The following is a 20,068-nucleotide window of genomic DNA, read 5'->3' as shown; positions in this document are numbered from 1 at the left end:
TTTTAAAATGCAGGTTTGGGGGCCCTACGATGAGTTTCTGACTCTAGGTCTGGGTCACCAGGTGATTGTGATAATGAGCTAAGGACAGAATTCTCTTACCTGGATGAGAGGCTTTGAGGAAGTAGTAGTGGGGGGTGGGGAGAGATTGAAGAGATACTTAGACAGCAGAATTAACAGGTTTTAGTGATTGTTGGACACCAACCTGGAGCAACTGTGTAGAATTGATGGGCCATTCATTAAGACAAATGGAGCATTAGATCTTCAAGGACAAGAAAAGATGATGAGATAATCCATGGGACATGCAGGAGCAAGTGACCACTAGGCAGTTAGATATTTATGTATGATTTGCCAGGCAGAGCTCTGCACTGAAGACCTAAGAATAAACCTAGGAAATAACAACGTTTAATCCTGACTGAGAATGAAGAATCCTCAAAGGAGACTGAAGAGAGGCCAGAGAAATAGGAAGATGACAAGAACCATTCAATATTCATTCAAATATTTAATACAGAAAGTTTGGTTTGGGGACATGTGAAGGCCTGAATTTCAAGTAAAGGCATCCTAATTACATACTGTCAGCAAAAGAGTAGGAGAGAGAACAATGACAGCAAAAGTTCTATTTACTTAAGGCAGGAACAGGTTATGATCAGGCTTGTTTTTTAGGCACAGAACTCTATCACACTGGTAGAAAGGAGATGGGACAGGAGTGTGTCTAGAAGTGGGAGAACTGTTTGAAACTGTGTGGCTGTGATAAGGTCCTAATCTAAAGCAGAGGTAATGGGTAGATAAAAGACACCCATTCCAAGAGATAGAAGATGGAACTTGAGTCCCTGTGGGAATGGTAAAGCAGGGAGGAATCAAGGTTAAACTAAGGATTCTAGTCCAGCAGGCTGGGGACTGGCAAATTAGGGTTAGAGAGGACAGAACACTAAGTTTTGGGGATGATGTTTTTGGTATGAGAAATTGGAGGCACCAGTGTGGCATTTTATAGATAGTGAGAAAGACAGTTCTATTGCTCTTCTGACAAGCTGGGGCTCAAGTTATGATTTCAAAGTCATCAGCAGTATGTATGTATGGTAACTAAAGTAAAAGACAGTCACCCAGGCAAATATATATTTAGTGAGAATAAATGAGTAACAGTGGTGATTGTCAGGGGAGTCAGAATGTAGTACTCAGAATCAGAGATAATAGTGCAAATACTGCCTGACCTACACCAAGAGCAGTGAGACCTACATCAGCATACTGTTGGTGTACTCAGTAATGAATTTTTGGTATTTTGGGGCAATTACATCAGGCTGACATCTTATAATGTGCTAGAAATTAACTAAAATCTGTGGATAAAAAAAGAAGAAATCTGTGGATGATTTTCAATTTATTATTAATTTTGGTCCCTTCTGGGCTATCTTTGTACAAATCATTTTATAAACCTAAGTACAACACCTCCCAATTATACAGATTGTATCAGATATAATGCTTTTGGTGCAAGAAACAGAATACTCCACTAAAAGTAGTTCATGCTCTGAGGACCTTAATTTCCCTCACGTAACTCCAATTCCAGAGATTTGTGAGTTCTGGGTTGGTTCAGCACATCAGCAATGATGAGGACCTAGCCTTTCTCCTCTGTTAGCTGCTAACTTCAGTGTGTCAGTGATACATTCATCAAGGGCAAGGATGGTGGCAGCAGCTCCAAGCATCATACCTTCAGATGATAACATCTGAAAGCAGGATGGAAGAGGTGGGCATCTTGTTCAAAGGCCTGCTACCTTTGTCACTTTGTAATTAAGAATTTAAAAATTAACTACATTAAGTTAAATGGATAAATCTTAAGTGTACAGTTGCATGAGTTTCGACAAATGCATACACCCAAATAACCTACATCCCTATTGAGATGAAGAACATTTTCATTACCCCCAGAGAGTTCCCTTGGGCATTTTCCTAGTCAATCACAAGCATCAGAGTCAACTATACCCAGAGGCAAGCCACAGCTCTGATCTCTTAAACCATTCTTTTTAATCAGGGATGACAATCTTTCCCAGAAGCCCTCTGCTCCCAGCACACTTTGCCTTACATCTCCTCTGTCAGAACTGTCTCAATCTTCCTTTAAGTCAGTTACTACCTAAAAAGGATGGTAGTCTAGACCACTGTGACTCATCCATCCCTTGCAGCTGTGGGAGGGACCCCTCTGACCTCAGCACTTTGCTGCAAGCCCAAATAAAATGTTGTTTGTATGAAGCAAGAAATAAGAGAGAAATTGCTGTACACACACATCCCCCATCCTATTCGTCTACGTATCCAGCCATCCAATATCTGAACCATTCTTCTAACTTTATTTCACTTGCAAATGTACTAAGTATATACTCATTTAAGTCAATGATTAAAATACTGAAAATTACACAAACAAATGTAGAGACCTGCCCCGAAGTTAACACCAATCTACATTCAAAGTCCTTCATCCTGGTCCAAATGCAACCAAACTTACATTGTCTGAGCCCCAAATCTCCATACAGTCCACAAGGATATGTGAGGAGCTTCATTCAATCCTTTATGACTCTGTTCCCCTCTGGGGCGCATAGAGGTGTGCCAGTGGATACATTTAGTACTTATAGTATGTTAAGGATTTCATTGTGAGCGTCCCATTTCCTTTTTAACCCAGCTTCCTTTTGGTTTGTATCTAATATTTCTATGATTTTAGGAATTAAAAAAATCTACTTTCTAAACAACATCCAAGTTTCCATACCTAATTGTGGCTAGCATGTTCTTTATTTTTACAGACCCTAAAATGGCTCTGGCATATTCCATTAAAACAATTTTCATAACCTCCATTTCATCCTTACTGACTGTAACTAGGTCCAGAACATGGTACTCCCTTGTAGCATAATCTACCATATCAGCAAGGTCAGTAAAGAATGGACCAACTGTTTTTGCTTTAGCAGAATGATGTTTCCACAGTATAGAAATGTAGTTTCCAACCATGACCTTTATCTGCCTCTATGCCAGATCTGAAACTTGCATTAGGAGGGTAGCAGTCATATTCTTCATCTACCTAAGATATCTGTATTTGACGCCCATATACTATCAGTTTGTGTGTCTTATCTTGTACTCTCATGCTAAGTTCTCCACCAGACTTAAACCTAGTAGCTCAATGATTTCCAAGCAGGGACTCCTTCCACATAATTCAACAGGTGTTATTTTACTTGCACAGCATAAACCTCCTCTTGGTGCAATCCAGTTAATACCTGCATCTCAGCAAGTTTGTCTTGCCTAGATCATATTTTTCTATTTTCATTATTATTTTTTGACTTATTATCTTATCAACTCTAGTTAAAAAGTACAAGTGTAAAAAAGTGTTGATCAGAGATACAGCTGAAACAGTCAATTACTTTTTAATATTTTAAAAAGAAACCTTTGCAAAGTACTATAGGAACCAGAGGTACAAATTTAAGATAGATTTTTTTCTATTAAAAAAAATTATTTAGGGGCGCCTGGGTGGCTCAGTTGGTTAAGCAACTGCCTTCGGCTCAGGTCATGATCCTGGAGTCCCGGGATCGAGTCCCGCATCGGGCTCCCTGCTCGGTGGGGAGCCTGCTTCTCCCTCTGACCCTCCCCCCCTCATGCTCTCTCTCTCTCTCATTCTCTCTCTCTCAAATAAATAAATAAAATCTTAAAAAAAATAAAAATAAAAAAATTATTTAATTTTTTGGTAGCAAAACTGGTATATTTATTTCCCATATTTTCTCTTGTGAATCACTGATGCATTTTCTCAGCTATTGTATTGCCTCCAATTTAGGTTATACTTTTATCTCATTTTATCATTTTTTTTTTTTAAAGATTTTATTTATTTGACAGAGAGGGACAGCGAGAGCAGGAACACGAGCAGGGGGAGTGGGAGAGGGAGAAGCAGGCCTCCCACCGAGCAGGGAGCCCGATGTGGGACTCGATCCCGGGACCCCAGGATCATGACCTTAGCTGAAGGCAGACGCTTAACGACTAAGCCACCCAGGCGCCCTCATTTTATCATTTTATCTGTGCATTATTCTTCCCTTCCCTCAAATTTTAGTTTAGAGTTCTTTTTATCAGTTTGGCAAGATTCCAGATAAATTCAGATGTACTATATTCCTTATAGGGAGTCTGTTGTATTAACAGCATAAGCCCTGGTTAAGAAAACCTAGTTTTTTTGTCTTCTTTTGCTTTTTTAGGAGGGTGCTACTTGATACTCTTTACCTTCTATTTCTTCTTCAAAGTCATGGTCTCAACTGGAAGAAGAAATGAAAATACCCCTTCAATGACCAAAACAAGTGCTTGGGTTTTATCATTCATTGCCATATGAATCAACAGGTATAATGCAGTCTGTAAATGTGATAAGTTTCAGGAAACCTCCTAAGGGAACCTCCCATATCCATTCCATCATGGTTTGCCTCAATATAAATGAGAAAGAAATAAGATGCCTTCCCTGGAGGATTTGATTTGGTTTATCCTCAGACTCTCTCTGGAGATCTACATGTATTTCCCTAATGTGTAAAGGATAGGTTATAAATTATCAGCCAATATATAAAAAGGTAGATAGTATTGTCAAGGATTCCTTTACAGCTTATAAAAATACTCTGTTTTACTGATGATAGTTGCCAGGGACTACATATGTAGGACTTAAAACCTGAGGTTGAACTTGAAAGTGTGCCAGGAACAAGAGAGACAAAAAGACACAGTAATATTATCTTTAGGAATTTGCAATCTACTCAGTAAGCTAGCACTCCTGAACACAGCCATAAGCACATATCCTTGCTGTAACACCAGGCTTCTGTAAAAATCAATCAGAGCTGTGGGTTCACATAAGTGATTTTGAGATGATTTTACAGCAGCAAGGAAACATCAATTCACAATTATCCTCCAATTTTAGAAGAATATAGACCAATTAAATACTTGATATAGAAAACATGTTTCATAAACAGAATTCAACAAGCACAGGAATAAATCTAAATTATATCCATGACATTTTTATGACAAAGAATGATTTAAATAAAATATCTTGCATTCAAAATATAAGTAATACTGAAGATTATATGCCAAAGTTACTTACTTTTACTATGATAAGCCTAGCCAGGTTTTCACATCTCTGGTTATCATTTTCTGTATACTCTACTTCAAATAGAGTATTATAATTTTCTAGTAATTTAGCCATTATCTTGTTGCAGATGTCTTGTTCTTTCATGCCTTCAAGCCCCGGTGGCACACTAGAAATAAGGGGGAAAAATGAGAGGAATTACTTTGTAAAAACAAAATACGCCAGCAGAGCTGACTCAGGCATATATTTTGACATCTCCTATATGATTGATCAGCATTCTTATAAGGACACATGCAATTTTCAAGTTCTATGGTGACATGTATGATATTGCTGGGACAATATTGCATCAATAGCTTGTGCTGAATAAGAAAAGTACATGTTGTTCAGGAAGAAGGTATAGGTTAACATGGGTGCCATAATGCTTTGTATATATTAGAAATTGCTACACATAGGGGAGCCTGGGTGGCTCAGTCGTTAAGGATCTGCCTTCGGCACAGGTCATGATCCAGGGGCCCCGGGATCGAGCCCCACATCAGGCTCCCTGCTCGGTGGGAAGCCTTCTTCTTCCTCTCCCACTCCCCCTGCTTGTGTTCCCTCTCTTGCTGTGTCCTTGTCAAATAAATAAATAAAATCTTAAAAAAAAAAAAAAAAGAAATTGCTACACATAAAGTAACATTTATGTAAGAGCAAAAGTGATTAAAAACAACTGTTTTTAATCAAAAAGAATGTTTTATCATGACAGAAACAGCCACAGAAATAATAGCAACACAATCTTATTGAAGGACTTCTTAGATAATACACAAAAGGTACAAAACTCAAAGAAAAATATGAACACTTCCAGAAAAAAAATACTAATTAATGTTGAAGCTGAGTGATAGATACATGGAAGATTTATTATACTATATACTATTCTCTCTTCTTTTGGATATGTTTAAAATTTTCCATAGCAAAAAAAAAAAATGTGAAAAAGATCTGAATGCACAAGATACCATAAATAAGGTAGAAACACAAGCTACAGATTAGACATGAGTATCTCTTCAGTAACATGGACATTAGCGGTTAGACTATGCAAAGAATTCTTACTAATCAATAAAGAAGTACATTAAAAAAAAAGACAAAGGAGAGGAGTTGAAAAACTCTTAGAAGAAAACAGTTGGACATCAATAATCTTATGATGCAAAGATACTTAACCTCACTGAATAACCAGTGAAAATGCATTAAAAAAGCAACACTGAGGTTACTACCCATCTATATTAGTTTCCTGTGGCTGCTGTAGCAAATTATCACATACTGTTGCTTAAAACAACAGAAATGTAGTCTTCCATGGTTCTGGAGGCCAGCAGAGTGCAATCAGTATCACTGGCAGGACCACACTAGCTGGTAGCAATTCCTTGGCTGTGACTATATCACTTCAATTTTCAATCAAGGCCAGCATCTTAAAATTCTCTCTGCTCCATCTTCACATGGCCTTCCCTGTGCGTTGAGTCCAGAAATAAACCCACATTTTTATGGTCAATTAATCTATGGTAAAGGAGCCAGGAATATAAAATGGGGAAAGGACAGTCTCTTCAATAAATGATGTTGGGAAAACTGAACAGCTATATGCTAAAGAATGAAGCCAGACCATGACCTCACACCATACACAAAATCAACTTAAAATGGATTAAAGCTTTGAATGTAAGACCTGAAACCATAAAACTCCTATAATGTAAATATTATGTAAGCTGAAAAAATGGGCTGCCTTTCATTAAAAGCGATGGATGACTCAGAGAGCAGAATCAAAAAAACAAGGGGGTGAAGTTGAAAACCATGGAGAAATATTTCCAGGGCTTGAAACCCGGTCAAGAGAGTCCCAACATTTGCCAGACTGGATATCAGAACTGCCACTGAGTCAACCAGGAAATAAAAGAAATAAAAAAGTACCTAAAAACAAGTGAAAATAAAAACACAATTGTTCAAAACCTTTAGCATGCAACAAAAATGGTTCTAAGAGGGCAGTTTATAGTAATACAGGCTTACTCAACAAGTAAGAAAAATCTCAAATAAACAACCTAACCTTACACCTAAAGGTGCAAGAAAAAGAACAAACAAAACCTAAAACCAGGAGAAGGAAGTAAATAATAAAGATTAGAACAGAAATAAATTATATAAAAACTAAAAAACAAAACAAAACAAAACCAATAGAACAGATCAATGAAATAAGGAGCTGGTTCTTTCAAAAGATCAACAAAATTGATAAAACTCTAGTCAGACCCATTCAAAAAAGAGAGAGACAGGAGAGAGAGAGAGGACTCACAAAATCACAAATGAAAGAGGAGAATAACAACTGACACCTCAGAAATACAAATGATTGCTAGAGAATATTGTGAAATATTGCCAACAAATTGGGCAACCTAGAAAAAATGGATAAATGGATAAATTCCTAGAAACCTACAACCTACCAAAAGTGAAGCAGGAAGAAATAAAAATTTAAACTGATTACTGGAAATGAATTGATTCAGTAATCAAAAAACTCCCAACAAAGAAAAGTCCAGGGCAAACAGCTTCACAGGCAAATTCTACCAAACATTTAAGAAGAGTTAATACCTATCTTCTCAAACTATTCCAAAAATGAGAAAGGATAAGAACCATATGATCATTTCAATAGATGCAAAAAAGCATTTGACAAGGTAAAACATCCATTCATGATAAAAACCCTTAACAAAGTAGGTTTAGAGGGAACATAATGCAACATAATAAAGGCCATATATGAAAAACCCACAGCACTTTTGAGTGGGGTGCCTGGCTGGCTCAGTCAGTGAAGTGTGCGACTCTTGATCTTAGGGTCATGGGTTAAAGCCCCAAGTTGGGGGTGAAGATTACATTTAAAAAAAGAGAGAGACTTATGAAAAGCCCACAGCAAACATCATCCTCAATGGGAAAAAATTGAGTCTTTCCCCTAAGGTCAGGAACAAGACAAGGAAGACCACTTTCACCACTTTTATTCAACACAGTACTGGAAGTCCTAGCCACAGCAATTAGACAACAAAGAGAAATTAAAGGCATGTAAATTGGTAAGGAAGAAGTAAAACTTTCTGTATTTGCAGATGACATGATACTGTATAAAGAAAACCCAAAAGACTCCACCAAAAAACTGCTAGAACTGATATATGAATTTAGTAAGTCACAGGATACATCAATACACAGAGATCGGTTGCATTTCTATACACCAATAATGAAGCAGCAGAAAGGGAAACTAAGAAAACAATACCATTTACAGTTGCACCCCAAATAATAAGATACTTAGGAATAAACCTAACCAAAGAGATGAATGACCTGTACTCTGAAAATTATAAACACTGATGAAAGAGATTGAAGATGACACAAAGAAAAGGAAAGATATTCCATGCTCATGGACTGGCAGAATATTGTTAAAATGTCTACAATACCCAAAGCAATCTACACATTTAAAGCAATACCTATCAAAATATCAACAGCATTTTTCACAGAACTAGAACAAACAATCCTAAAATTTGTATGGAACCACAAATGACCCCAAATAGCCAAAGCAACCTTGAAAAAGAAAAGCAAAGCAATTCCAGACTTCAAGTTATATTACAAAGTTGTAGTATGGTACTGGCACAAAAAGTAGACACACAGATCAACAGACCGGAATAGAAAACCCAGAAATGAATCCACAGTTATATGGTCAATTAATCTTCAACAAAGCAGTAAAAAATATCCAATGGGAAAAAGTCTCTTCAAAAAATGGTGTTGGGAAAAATGAACAGCAACATGAAAAAGAATGAACTTGGACCACTTTCTTACAGCATACACAAAAACTCAAAATGGATTAAAGACCTAAATGTCCAACAAGGATAAAGGGATAAAGAAGATGTGGGATACACACACACAGGAGTATTACTTAGCCATAAAAAGGGAGGAAATCCTGTCTTTTGCAACAACATGGATGACCTTGAAGGCGCTATGCCAAATGAAATAAGTCAGAGAAAGACAAATACCATAAAATCTCATGTATATGTGGAAACTAAAACAAACAAACAAAAAAACCAAAACAAAAAAACCTGAACTCATAGATACAGAGAACTGATGGTTGCCAGAGGCGAGGGTCAGTGAGAGATGAGCAAAGTGGGTGAAGGTGGTCTAAAGGTACAAACTTCCAGTTATAGAATAAATGTCCTGTGGATGTGATGTACAGCTTAATGACTATAGTTAATAATAATAATGTACTGTATATTTGAAAATTGCTAATAGAACATCTTAAAAGTTCTCATCACAAGAAAAAACATTTGTAAGTATATGTAGTGATGGATGGTAACTTAGACTTATTATGGTCATCATTTTATACTATACACATATATTGAATGATTATGTTGCACACCTAAAACTAATATGATGTCAATTATATCTAAATAAAAAAAGACAGAAATATGTGAAAAATGTAAAAAAAAAACATTACTTTGTTTTGGGGCACAAAATAAATAGATATAATTTTGTGACATCAATAACTGAAAGAGGTGGGGATGGAGCTATAAAGAGCAGAATTTTTGTTTTGTTTTGTTTTTTAAGTAATATCTATGCCCAACATGTGGCTGAAACTCACGACCCTGAGATCAAGAGTTGCATGCTCTACTGACTGAGCTAGTCAGGCACCCTGGAGCAGAGTTTTTGCATGTTATTGAAGTATAGCTGGTACTTATTCAAATTATTAGTGTTATATAAGTTTAGGATGTTAGATGTAATCCCCATGGTAACCACAAAGAAAATACCTATAGAATGTACACAAAAGAGAATGAGAAAGGAATTTAAGCATTACACTGCAAAAAAATTTTAACTAAACACAAAAGAAAACAGTAATGCAGGAAATGAAAGACAAAAGAGCTGTAAGATCAGAGAAAATCTATAGTACAATGACACAAGTCCCTCCTTATCAGTAATTAATTTAAATGTAAATGGATTAAACTCTCCAAAAGAGAGAGACTGGCAGAATGAATAAAAACACATGGTCTAACTATATTCTGTCTACAACAGACTCACTTGAGATCCAAAGCCACAAACAGGTTAAAAGTAAAAGGATGGGAAAAGATAATCCATGCATATAGTAAGTGAAAGAGAAGAGAGGTGGCTATAGTAATATTATACATAATAAACTTAAAATAAAAAAAAAAGGTTAGGGCGCCTGGGTGGCTCAGTCAGGCGCCTTCGGCTCAGGTCATGATCCCAGGGTCCTGGGATCGAGTCCCACATCGGGCTCCCTGCTCTGCGGGGAGCCTGCTTCTCCCTCTCCCACTCCCCCTGCTTGTGTTCCCTCTCTCGCTGTGTGTCTCTCTCTCAAAATAAATAAATAAAATCTTTAAAAAAAAAAAAAAAGGTTAAAAGAGACAAAGTCATTTTATATATATATATACTTTGTGTCACTATATATATTTATATATATGTATTATATATATAATAAAACTTTCAATACAGCAAGAGATATAACAATTTTAAACATTTACACAGCTAATGACAGTCCATCAAAATATATGAAGAAAAAAGTGGACAGAATTTAAGGGAAAAATAAACAGTCTACAATGGTTCATGAGTTCAACACCCCACTCCCAACAACGTATAGAACAAGCAGACAGAAGATAAGAAACGGAGGACGTAAAAAAAACAACAAACCAACTAGATCAGACACACAAAGAATATTTTACCCAACAACAACAACCAGAATAACCACTTTCCTCAAGTGCGTATGGGACATTTTCCAGGATATACCATATGTTAGGCCACAAATTAATCTCAATATATTTAGAAAGATACTCATTTTACAAAGTAACTTCTTGGACCACAATGGGATGAAGTTATAAATAATAACATCAAGAAAATTGGAAAATCCACAAATTTGTGGAATTATGTTTACACAATCAGTGGGGAATAAAAAGTAAATTTCAAGGAAAATTAGAAAATATTTAGAGATGAATGAAAATGAAAACACAGCAAAACCAAAGTTTATGGGATGCAGCAAAACAGAGCCTAAGGAGGAAATTTATAGCTGTAAACACACTAAAAAGCAAGAAAGATCTCAAATAAAAACCTAACTTTACAACTTAAAGAACTAGGAAAGAAAATAAACACAAAGCTAGCAGAAGGAGAGAAATAATAAAGATTAGAGTAGAGATAAATGAAATAGAGAAACAATAGAGAAAAATCAATGAAACCAAAAGTTGGTAATTTGAGAAGATCAACAAAATTGGCAAACCTTTAACTAGATGAATTGAAAAAAGAGAAAGGGGTGCTCAAATTGTTAAAATCTGAAATTAAAGTGGGGACATTACTTCTGATTCTATAGAAATAAAAAGAATTATAAGAGTATACTATGATATTTGTACACCAACGAACTGGATAACCCAAACAAAATGGACTAATACCTAGAAACACTAAACCTACCAAGAGAGAATCATGAAGATATAGAAAATCTGAATAGACCTATAGCTGTAAGAAGACTGAATCAGAAATCAAAAATTTCCCAACAAGAAATGCCATCAGGCTTCACTGGTAAATTTTACCAAACACTTAAACTGATACCAATATTTCTCAGACATTTCCAAAAAACTGAGAAGGAGCAAACACTTCTTTTTTTTTTAAAAAAGATTTTATTTATTTATTTGAGACAGAGAGAATGAGAGACAGAGAGCATGAGAGGGAGGAGGGTCAGAGGGAGAAGCAGACTCCCTGCCGAGCAGGGAGCCCGATGAGGGACTCGATCCTGGGACTCCAGGATCATGACCGGAGCCGAAGGCAGTCGCTTAACCAACTGAGCCACCCAGGCGCCCAGGAGCAAACACTTCTTAACTCATTCTGTGAGACCAACATGACCTTATGTCAAAGCGAGACAAAGACTACTAAAAGAAAACTATAGACCAAAACGCCTTATGAACAATGATGCAAAAATTCTCAACAAGGTAATATCATACAGAATTCAGCAGCATGTTAAAAGGGTTATATAGCATGACCACGTAGGATTTATTCCTGGAATGTACAGATGGTTCAACATACAGAATCCATCAATGTAATATGCCACGTCCACAGAAAAAAGGAAAAATCCCAGATGATCATCTTGATTGATGCAGAAAAAACATCTACAAAATTCAACAGGCTTTCATCATAAAAAACACTCAATAAGCTGGGAAAAAGGGAAAAATATCTTAATACAATAAAAGCCATATATGAAAAACCCATAGCAAACATCATATTCAATGGTGAAAAAAATGAAAGCTTTTCATTTAAGAGCAGGAACAAGGCAAGGATGCCTGCTTTCACCATTTTTATTCAACATAGTCTGGAAGTTCTAGCTAGAGCAATTAGAAATTAAAGGCATTCAAACTGGAAAGCAAGAAGTAAAATTATCTGTGTTTGCAGATATGATCTTAAGATCCCCAAAGGTTACACAAAAACCTGTTAGAACTAAAAAATAAATTAAGAAAGGTAGCAGGATACAAAGTCAACAGAAAAAAATCAATTGCATTTCTATAAACAATGAACTATCTGAAAAGGAAATCATAAAACTACTCCATTTGCAATAGCATCAAAAGGAATAAAGTACTTAGGAATATATTTAACCAAGGAAGTGAAATACTTATACAGTGAAAACTACAAAATGCTGGTGAAGGAAATTAAAAAACAAATAAATGGAAATATATTTAACGTTCATGGATTAGAAGACTTAATATCATTAAAAGGCGAATATTAGCCAAAGCAACCTACAGAGTCTCTGCAATCCCTATCAAAATTCCAACAGTATTTTTTTTGCAGAAATAGAAAAGTCCATCCTAAAATTCGTATGGAATCTCAAGTGATCCCTAACAGCCAAAACAAACTCAATAAAGAAGAACAAAAATAGAAGACTTAACATTTACTGATTTCAACATTTACTACAAAGCTACAGTAATCAAAACAGTGAGGTATTGGCATAAAGACAGACTAATGGAATACAATAGAGAGCCCAGAAGCAAACCTTTCCTTATATGGTCAAATGAGTTTTGACAAGGGTGTTAACACCACTGAATTCAAAATGGACTATCTTTCAACAAACAGTACTGCAAAAACTGGATATTCACATGCAAAAGAATGAAGTTAGCCTGTTACCTAACATCATATACAAAAATGAATTCAAAATGGACCAAGAATCTAAAACGATAAAACTCTTGTAAAAACACATAGAGCAAAAACTTCATGACAATGAATTTGGCAGTGAATTCTTGGCTATGATATGTAAGGCACAGGCAACAAAAGACAGACAAATTAGACTTCATGAGAATTTAAAAATTTTATGCATCATGACACTATCTACAGAATAAATAGGTAACCCACAGAATGGGAGAAAATATCTGTAAATCATATATTTAATAAGGAACTAATATCCAAATTATATTGAGAACTCCTAAATTTTAACAAATCTGATTTAAAAATTGGCAAAAGACACAGACATTTCTCCAAAGAAGATATACAAATAGCCAATAAGCATATGAAAAGATGCTCAGCAAGGCAGATCATTAGGGAAATGCAAATAAAAATGACAATGAGATATCATCTCACACCCATAAGAATGGCTACTATCATGGAACACTACATCAAAAACTAATGATGTATGGTGATTAACATAATAAAAAAACAAACAAACCCAGAAAACAAGTGTTGGTGAGGATGTAGAGAAACTGTAACTCTTGTGCCCTATTGGTGGGAATATAAAACACTATAGCAACTATGGGGAAAAAGTATGGCAATTCCTCAACAGATTAAAAATAGAATTACCTATTACCCACAAATTCCACTTCTGGACATATACCCCAAAAAACTGAAAGCAAGGTCTGGAAGAGATATTTGTATACCCATGTTCATAAAAGAATTATTCACAACAGTTAAAATGTGGAAGCAATCCAACTATCTATCAATGGATAAATAGATAAGTAAAATGTGGTATATACATACCATGGAAAATTATTCAGCCTTAAAAATGGAAGAAAATTCTGCAATATGCTACAACATGAATAAACATTGAGGGCATTATTTTATATAAAATAAGCCAGCCATAAAAAAACAAATACTCTATACTTCCACCTACATGAGGTACTTGGAGTAGTCAAAATCATAAAGACAAAGTATAATGTCAGTTGGCAGGGGTTAGGGCTGGGGTGAGGAGTTACTATTTAATGAGTATAGAGTTTCAGTTTTACAAGATGAAAAAAAGTTTTGGGGATGGATGTTGGTGATGGTTGCACAACAGTGTTAATGTATTTAGTATCACTGAATTGTTCACTTAAAAATGATGACGGTAAATTTTATGTTACATGTATTTTACCACAATAAAAAACATTCACAAAAAAAGGAAATTCATCTACCTCTACATTGCACATAAGACAACTGAGAACACTGACATCTGGTTATCATGACTCCTGAGTTATGACTGCTTAATGAAAGTCAGATAGTGATGAGGCAAGATAGATTTGCAATAATCATATTCACATTAACAACATGTTAAAGCTATGCATTATAGGGATCACAGCACTTAACAAAAATAAGATTGTTTATTCTTCAATAGAACTACCTTACTTTTTTTTTTTTTTTTAAGAGATTTTATTTATTTGAGAGAGAGAGAGCACTAGAGAGACAGAGCGAGCATGAGCCGGGGGCAGAGGGAGAGGGAGAAGCAGGCTCAATCCCAGGACCCTGGGATCATGACCTGAGCTGAAGGCAGATGCTTAACCAACCAAGCCACCCAGGTGCCCCTAGAACTACCTTATTCTCTTTATTATATGAAGTCTAAATCTAAATTAAAAGCAAACTTCAAAAGAATTATTTTAAAAATAAGCCATATTTTAACTTCTTCTGTTAAATAAATTCAAAGTTTACCCCTAAGAGCTGATTTTACTTACCTACATGTTCTGAAGACACTTTCATGAACATTATGCCAAAAGTCTGATGTGGTATTTACTATAAAATTTTCAGTGTTGTGAATGTGTCTCATACTCAAGGGTCATGTGCTATGCACATCAGATGGGACAATGGTTGAAGACTATTGCTCAGTCTAAGCATTCTCCACGGGAGTGATATTGCCCCCAATGGGGACAAAATGGTTCCTAGAGTAGGTGAAAAAACTTACTCTTTTAAATATATAAAGTACAGATACATACACTACACACAGAGATATACAGCACATTCATGATGTTAAAATTTAATTGGGGGATGGGGGAGATGTGATTAGGGAAAGAAAAAATCTAAGAAGGCTCCTTAGGGAAACAATAATGAAAAAAAAAAAGATTGAGAAACCCTCCTCTAGTCCCTCCTCCAGTAAGTTACTATAAAAGTTTAATACTGGCTTTGAATATGGGATCCACTTGGAGGTGAGTGAACAATGCAGAGAAAAGTGGGACTCTTGGAGTAAAGGTCCAGGTGGAAAGGTCAAGGGAAGCATTTCAGATTCTGAGTTAGAAAATAAGGGTTCAGTACCTGGCTCCACCACTTAAAGTTGCCTAACTGAACCATCATTTCTTCCTTTATAAAATAGACATGCTGGTAATATTAATGTTGTAGGGATCTTCTGAGAATTAAATTTTTAAAAAGTTATGTGGAAATACTTTGCAAAAATATGGTGTCATAAAATAGTGGTTACCAGGGACTGGGGTGAGAGTAGGGGTTGCCTAAAACGGACACGGGCAACTGTTTGGAATGATGGAAATGGTCCATATCTTAACTGTGGTGGTGGTGATGAGTTCTGTCAAAACACATAACACTACACTCAAATGGATGCATTCTACACTGTGTAAATTGTGCCTCAAGAAATCCAACTTTAAGAAAAGTACCTTGCAAACTATAATCATACCAATGTTTTTTATTATGCAGAGTAAGATATTAGTTTTCACAATAACACTGTTGGTTTACACTGAACTTGCAATTGACTAAAAATTCTCTAGTCTTTTTTTGTAGGAATCTTACATGAATTGCTTAGATACTTTCAAATATCCAGATGTTTGACATCAAGTTACCCATCATTTGGGTGGATAATTTTTTTTTTAAAGATTTTATTTATTTATTTGACAGAGAGAGACACAGTGAGAGAGGGAACACAAGCAGAGGGAGTGGGAGGAGAAACAGGCTTCCCGCTGAGCAGGGAGCCCAACGTGGGGCTCGATCCCAGGACCCTGGGATCATGACCCAAGCCGAAGGCAGACGCCCAATGACTGAGCCACCCAGGTGCCTAGGTTTTTGAAAACTTTCTACTGGATAACTAGATATGTTTCAATTTATTTTAGATATACAGATACATGGTTTCAGCCACAATAGTGAAAAAATAATAACTGATTATTCTTAAGGATAGTTGATATTACACTACAAAAATAAAAATTAGATAGAAGTTGATATACTTAAGAACATGAAGACTGGGGTATTGTTAAGCCAGGTCTTTCTGTTCCTGATTCCTCACTATAAATATCTGCTAATCTCCATTTATTTTTTTCACTTATGATAGAAAAAGAAACATTTTCGTAGTCTTCTTCAATATTTTATTTCTAACCTTCCTATTCAACATACTATTCTTCTCACCTTTGTTTCATTGACTACTTTTATATGCATAAAGTCTTCTGTCTTAATCTAAGTCATTAATAAAATGCTTAAGTAGATAGTGATGAAATACTTCATTTGTAACCTCTCTTTGGGCTGTCATCATTTGATTCACCCACACCCGTAGAATCTGACTGTTCACCCAGGCCTGAACGTTCCTAATTGCATTATCACTAGATTACATTGCCCAATCTTGTCTACAGACGTTCTATGCAAATATTATGTCCTTAACTTATTACTATTTTGCAATTAAAAATGCTGACATGCTGGGACATTCCCCCATTATGTGGTTCTTTTCAAAAGAAAAAAAAAAAACTATTACTGAAAGCAAATGCTGGAGGCCAAATTTAATAACCATTTTAAAAGGTGTAAAAGTTTCCCAATGTATATTGTCCTATCTATGAATCTACTGCAATTGACTTATACACTGATATGTTTGAATGAAAATTTAATGGAAATGAAAAGCTGGAAGATGTTTTTTAGAGATAACATTCAATAATAAAGCTCCTAATGTTTCTTGGAATTGAGGTGAGGCAGTGGAAACAAAAATTTCCAGAATTGTTTTTGTACCTGGCCCCACCCTTGGCAATGTTTCCTTCTTAAGAACTACTGATGTTGGTGTTTCCAGGTATTCAATTTATGTTATGTATGTCGGCTTCCATTCCCCCCCTTAATGCAGTTTATTAAGAGTGCCACTTACAATCTAGTCAATGAGTTAGTCATTTCTACTCGAAAGCACTAATAGAACATAAAATTTCCTAAATGAAAGTTCTAGACTATTACATCAACAATTATCCAACCACGTGTATCTACAAATCAGTATTTTGGCTAAAATGGAAAATCGTACATGAATTGCTTAGATACTTTCAAATATCCAGATGTTTGACATCAAGTTACCCATCATTTGGGTGGATACATAATTTTTGAAAACTTTCTACTGGGTAACTAGATATGTTTCAATTTATTTTAGATATACAGATACATGGTTTCAGCCACAATAGTGAAAAAATAATAACTGATTATTCTTAAGGATAGTTGATATTACACTACAAAAATAAAAATTAGATAGAAGTTGATATACTTAAGAACATGAAGACTAGGGTATTGTTATTGTCATTTTTGGTAGTTCTCCAAAGACTTGCCATGCTATTTATTATAACTAAGTATCTCTTTAAATGTCTTCTAGAAAAACTGTCATAGTATAGACCTGGGGTGCCTGGGTGGCTCAGTTGTTAAGCGTCTGCTTTTGGTTCAGGTCATGATCCCAGGGTCCTGGGATCGAGCCCCGCACTGGGCTCCCTGCTCGGCAGGAAGCCTGCTTCTCCCTCTCCCACCCCCCTGCTTGGGTTCCTGCTCTCACTGTGTCTCTCTCTCTGTCAAATAAATAAATAAAATCTTAAAAAAAAAAAAAAAAGTATAGACCTAAGGAGAATACTGAGGTAAAGGTAAAGGGGTGAATGTGGTTTTTCTAAACAACTACCAGAATTAAAAGAGTATCAATATCTCAAAGATAAACATTTATCTGAAAGGGTTACAGTTAGAAAGGGTCTAACAGACTCTGGGTGAAGAGGAGTGCCCTGACTTAAAATCTGCCTCAAATTTTCCATGACTCCCATTTTTATACCAGGATGTGGCTGATGTTGAAGCAGCCGATTAACAGGGATGGGTTAATAACTCTATTAAAATCTTGTCCAACTCTAACACCCAGAAGCAGCCAGCATATCTCTGGAGTTCCAGATAACCTGCATTAGAGCGAAAAGCTAAACCATGACAAGAAAGGGCACATGGAGTGGAGCGGGGTTCATGTACAGAGGTGTAAGCCCTTTGCTGGTTGCTCTGCGATGCTGCTGACTAGGAATGGTGTCAGGGCCAGAGTGACTGCCCCTGTGGTGCTTCTGTTGCTTATTACACTTGTCACCCCGGCCGCTCATTTGCAGCATCAGCACCTGAATGACACCTTGGATCTCCGCCATTTCTGTAACTCTACTTTTCTCAAGAAGTACAGTGATACACTCTGGAGAGTGGGGACTACTGATGACTAGTGACTGAATAGCAGAGAAGGTGATTGTATATGCCCAACTTCTACCAACTTTAACAAAATGTAAGGATTTTGTAGAAACTCAACTTTAGGACAACCTCTCATTTTAAAGCATGAGGCGAAAAAAATCTCACTTTCCATTTAAAGACTTAATTTCAGGGCCTTACCTATAAGAAACTTTTCAAAGTCATTGTTCACTAAGTATCAGTCTTAGTCCCGGGCTTGCTTATGAATTTTATCCTGACCAAAAGCGATTAAGACCAGACTGTTAGCAGTCTGAATGCCTCAAGTAATTTCTAGTGTTCTTCTCATCATTTTATCCTGGCTTTAGCATCTGATGATATAACAATACATTTTCAATCTCACAGCCTTTACTCAGGATGTTCTTTTTCCCCTGTAAAGACTTTCTTCTCCTTCTTCACTTAGTTAAGTCTAATTATCTTCCAAGGTTCAACAATGCTATGCCCCCCATCCCATCCGAATTAACTGCTGCTTCTTTCTTTTTCTTTCTTTCTTTCTTTCTTTCTTTATTTATTTATTTTTGAGAGAGAGAGAATGAGAGAGAACACATGAGAGGGGATAGGGTCAGAGGGCAAAGCGGACTCCCCGCCGAGCAGGGAGCCCGATGTGGGACTCGATCCAGGGACTCCAGGATCATGACCTGAGCCGAAGGCAGTCGCTTAACCAACTGAGCCACCCAGGCGCCCAACTGCTGCTTCTTTATTCTCACAGAATTCATTTATTTTTCTAGCATAGCATTTATTAGATTTTTTTTAAAGATTGTATTTATTTATTTATTAAGATTTTATTTATTTATTTGACAGAGACAGACACAGAGAGAGAGGGAACACAAGCAGGGGGAGTGGGAGAGGGAGAAGCAAGCCTCCCGCTGAGCAGGGAGCCCGATGCGGGGCTCTGTCCCAGGACCCTGGGATCACGACCGGAGCTGAAGGCAGATGCTTAATGACTGAGCCACCCAGGCACCCCAAGATTTTATTTACTTATTTGACAGAGAAAGAGAGAGAGACAGAGAGGGAACACAAGCAGGGGGAGTGGGAGAGGGAGAAGCAGCCTTCCCACGGAGCAGGGAGTCCAATGTGGGGCTCGATCCCAGGACCCAGGGATCCCGACATGAGCCGAAGGCAGACACTTAATGACTGAGCCACCCAGGCACCCTAGATTCTGTTTTGTGTCATAATTTGCTGTGAAGATATTTCTCTCCATTACACTGTATCTTAAGGGCAGGGAGTCTAATTCATCTTAAATCTCCAGCAGAGCCTAATACTTACAAAAACTAAAAAAAAAAAAAAAAAAAAAAAAAAAAAATGTTCTCAACACAAAAAAGAAATGATAATTATGTGACATGATGGAGG

At 36.4% G+C, this 20,068-nt stretch overlaps 1 protein-coding gene across 3 annotated transcripts in view; it reads right to left on the bottom strand.

Moving 5' to 3' along the window:
- The window catches only part of FAM13A (family with sequence similarity 13 member A), a 351,884-nt gene that overhangs the window by 198,881 nt on the left and 132,935 nt on the right, over positions 1-20,068 (bottom strand). For all 3 annotated transcript variants that reach the window (XM_035004519.1, XM_035004518.1, XM_035004520.1), the window contains exon 5: positions 5,072-5,225. In XM_035004519.1, coding sequence (XP_034860410.1) covers positions 5,072-5,225 — 154 coding nt within the window. The remainder of the gene's footprint in view (positions 1-5,071; positions 5,226-20,068) is intronic.

Source organism: Mirounga leonina, unplaced genomic scaffold (genome assembly GCF_011800145.1).
Source record: "Mirounga leonina isolate KUSES-001 unplaced genomic scaffold, KU_Mleo_1.0 Mir_129, whole genome shotgun sequence".
Classification (NCBI taxonomy): Eukaryota; Metazoa; Chordata; class Mammalia; order Carnivora; family Phocidae; genus Mirounga; species Mirounga leonina.
The sequence above is the reverse complement of the archived record's forward strand: the minus strand, read 5'-3'. Positions and strand labels throughout refer to the sequence as shown.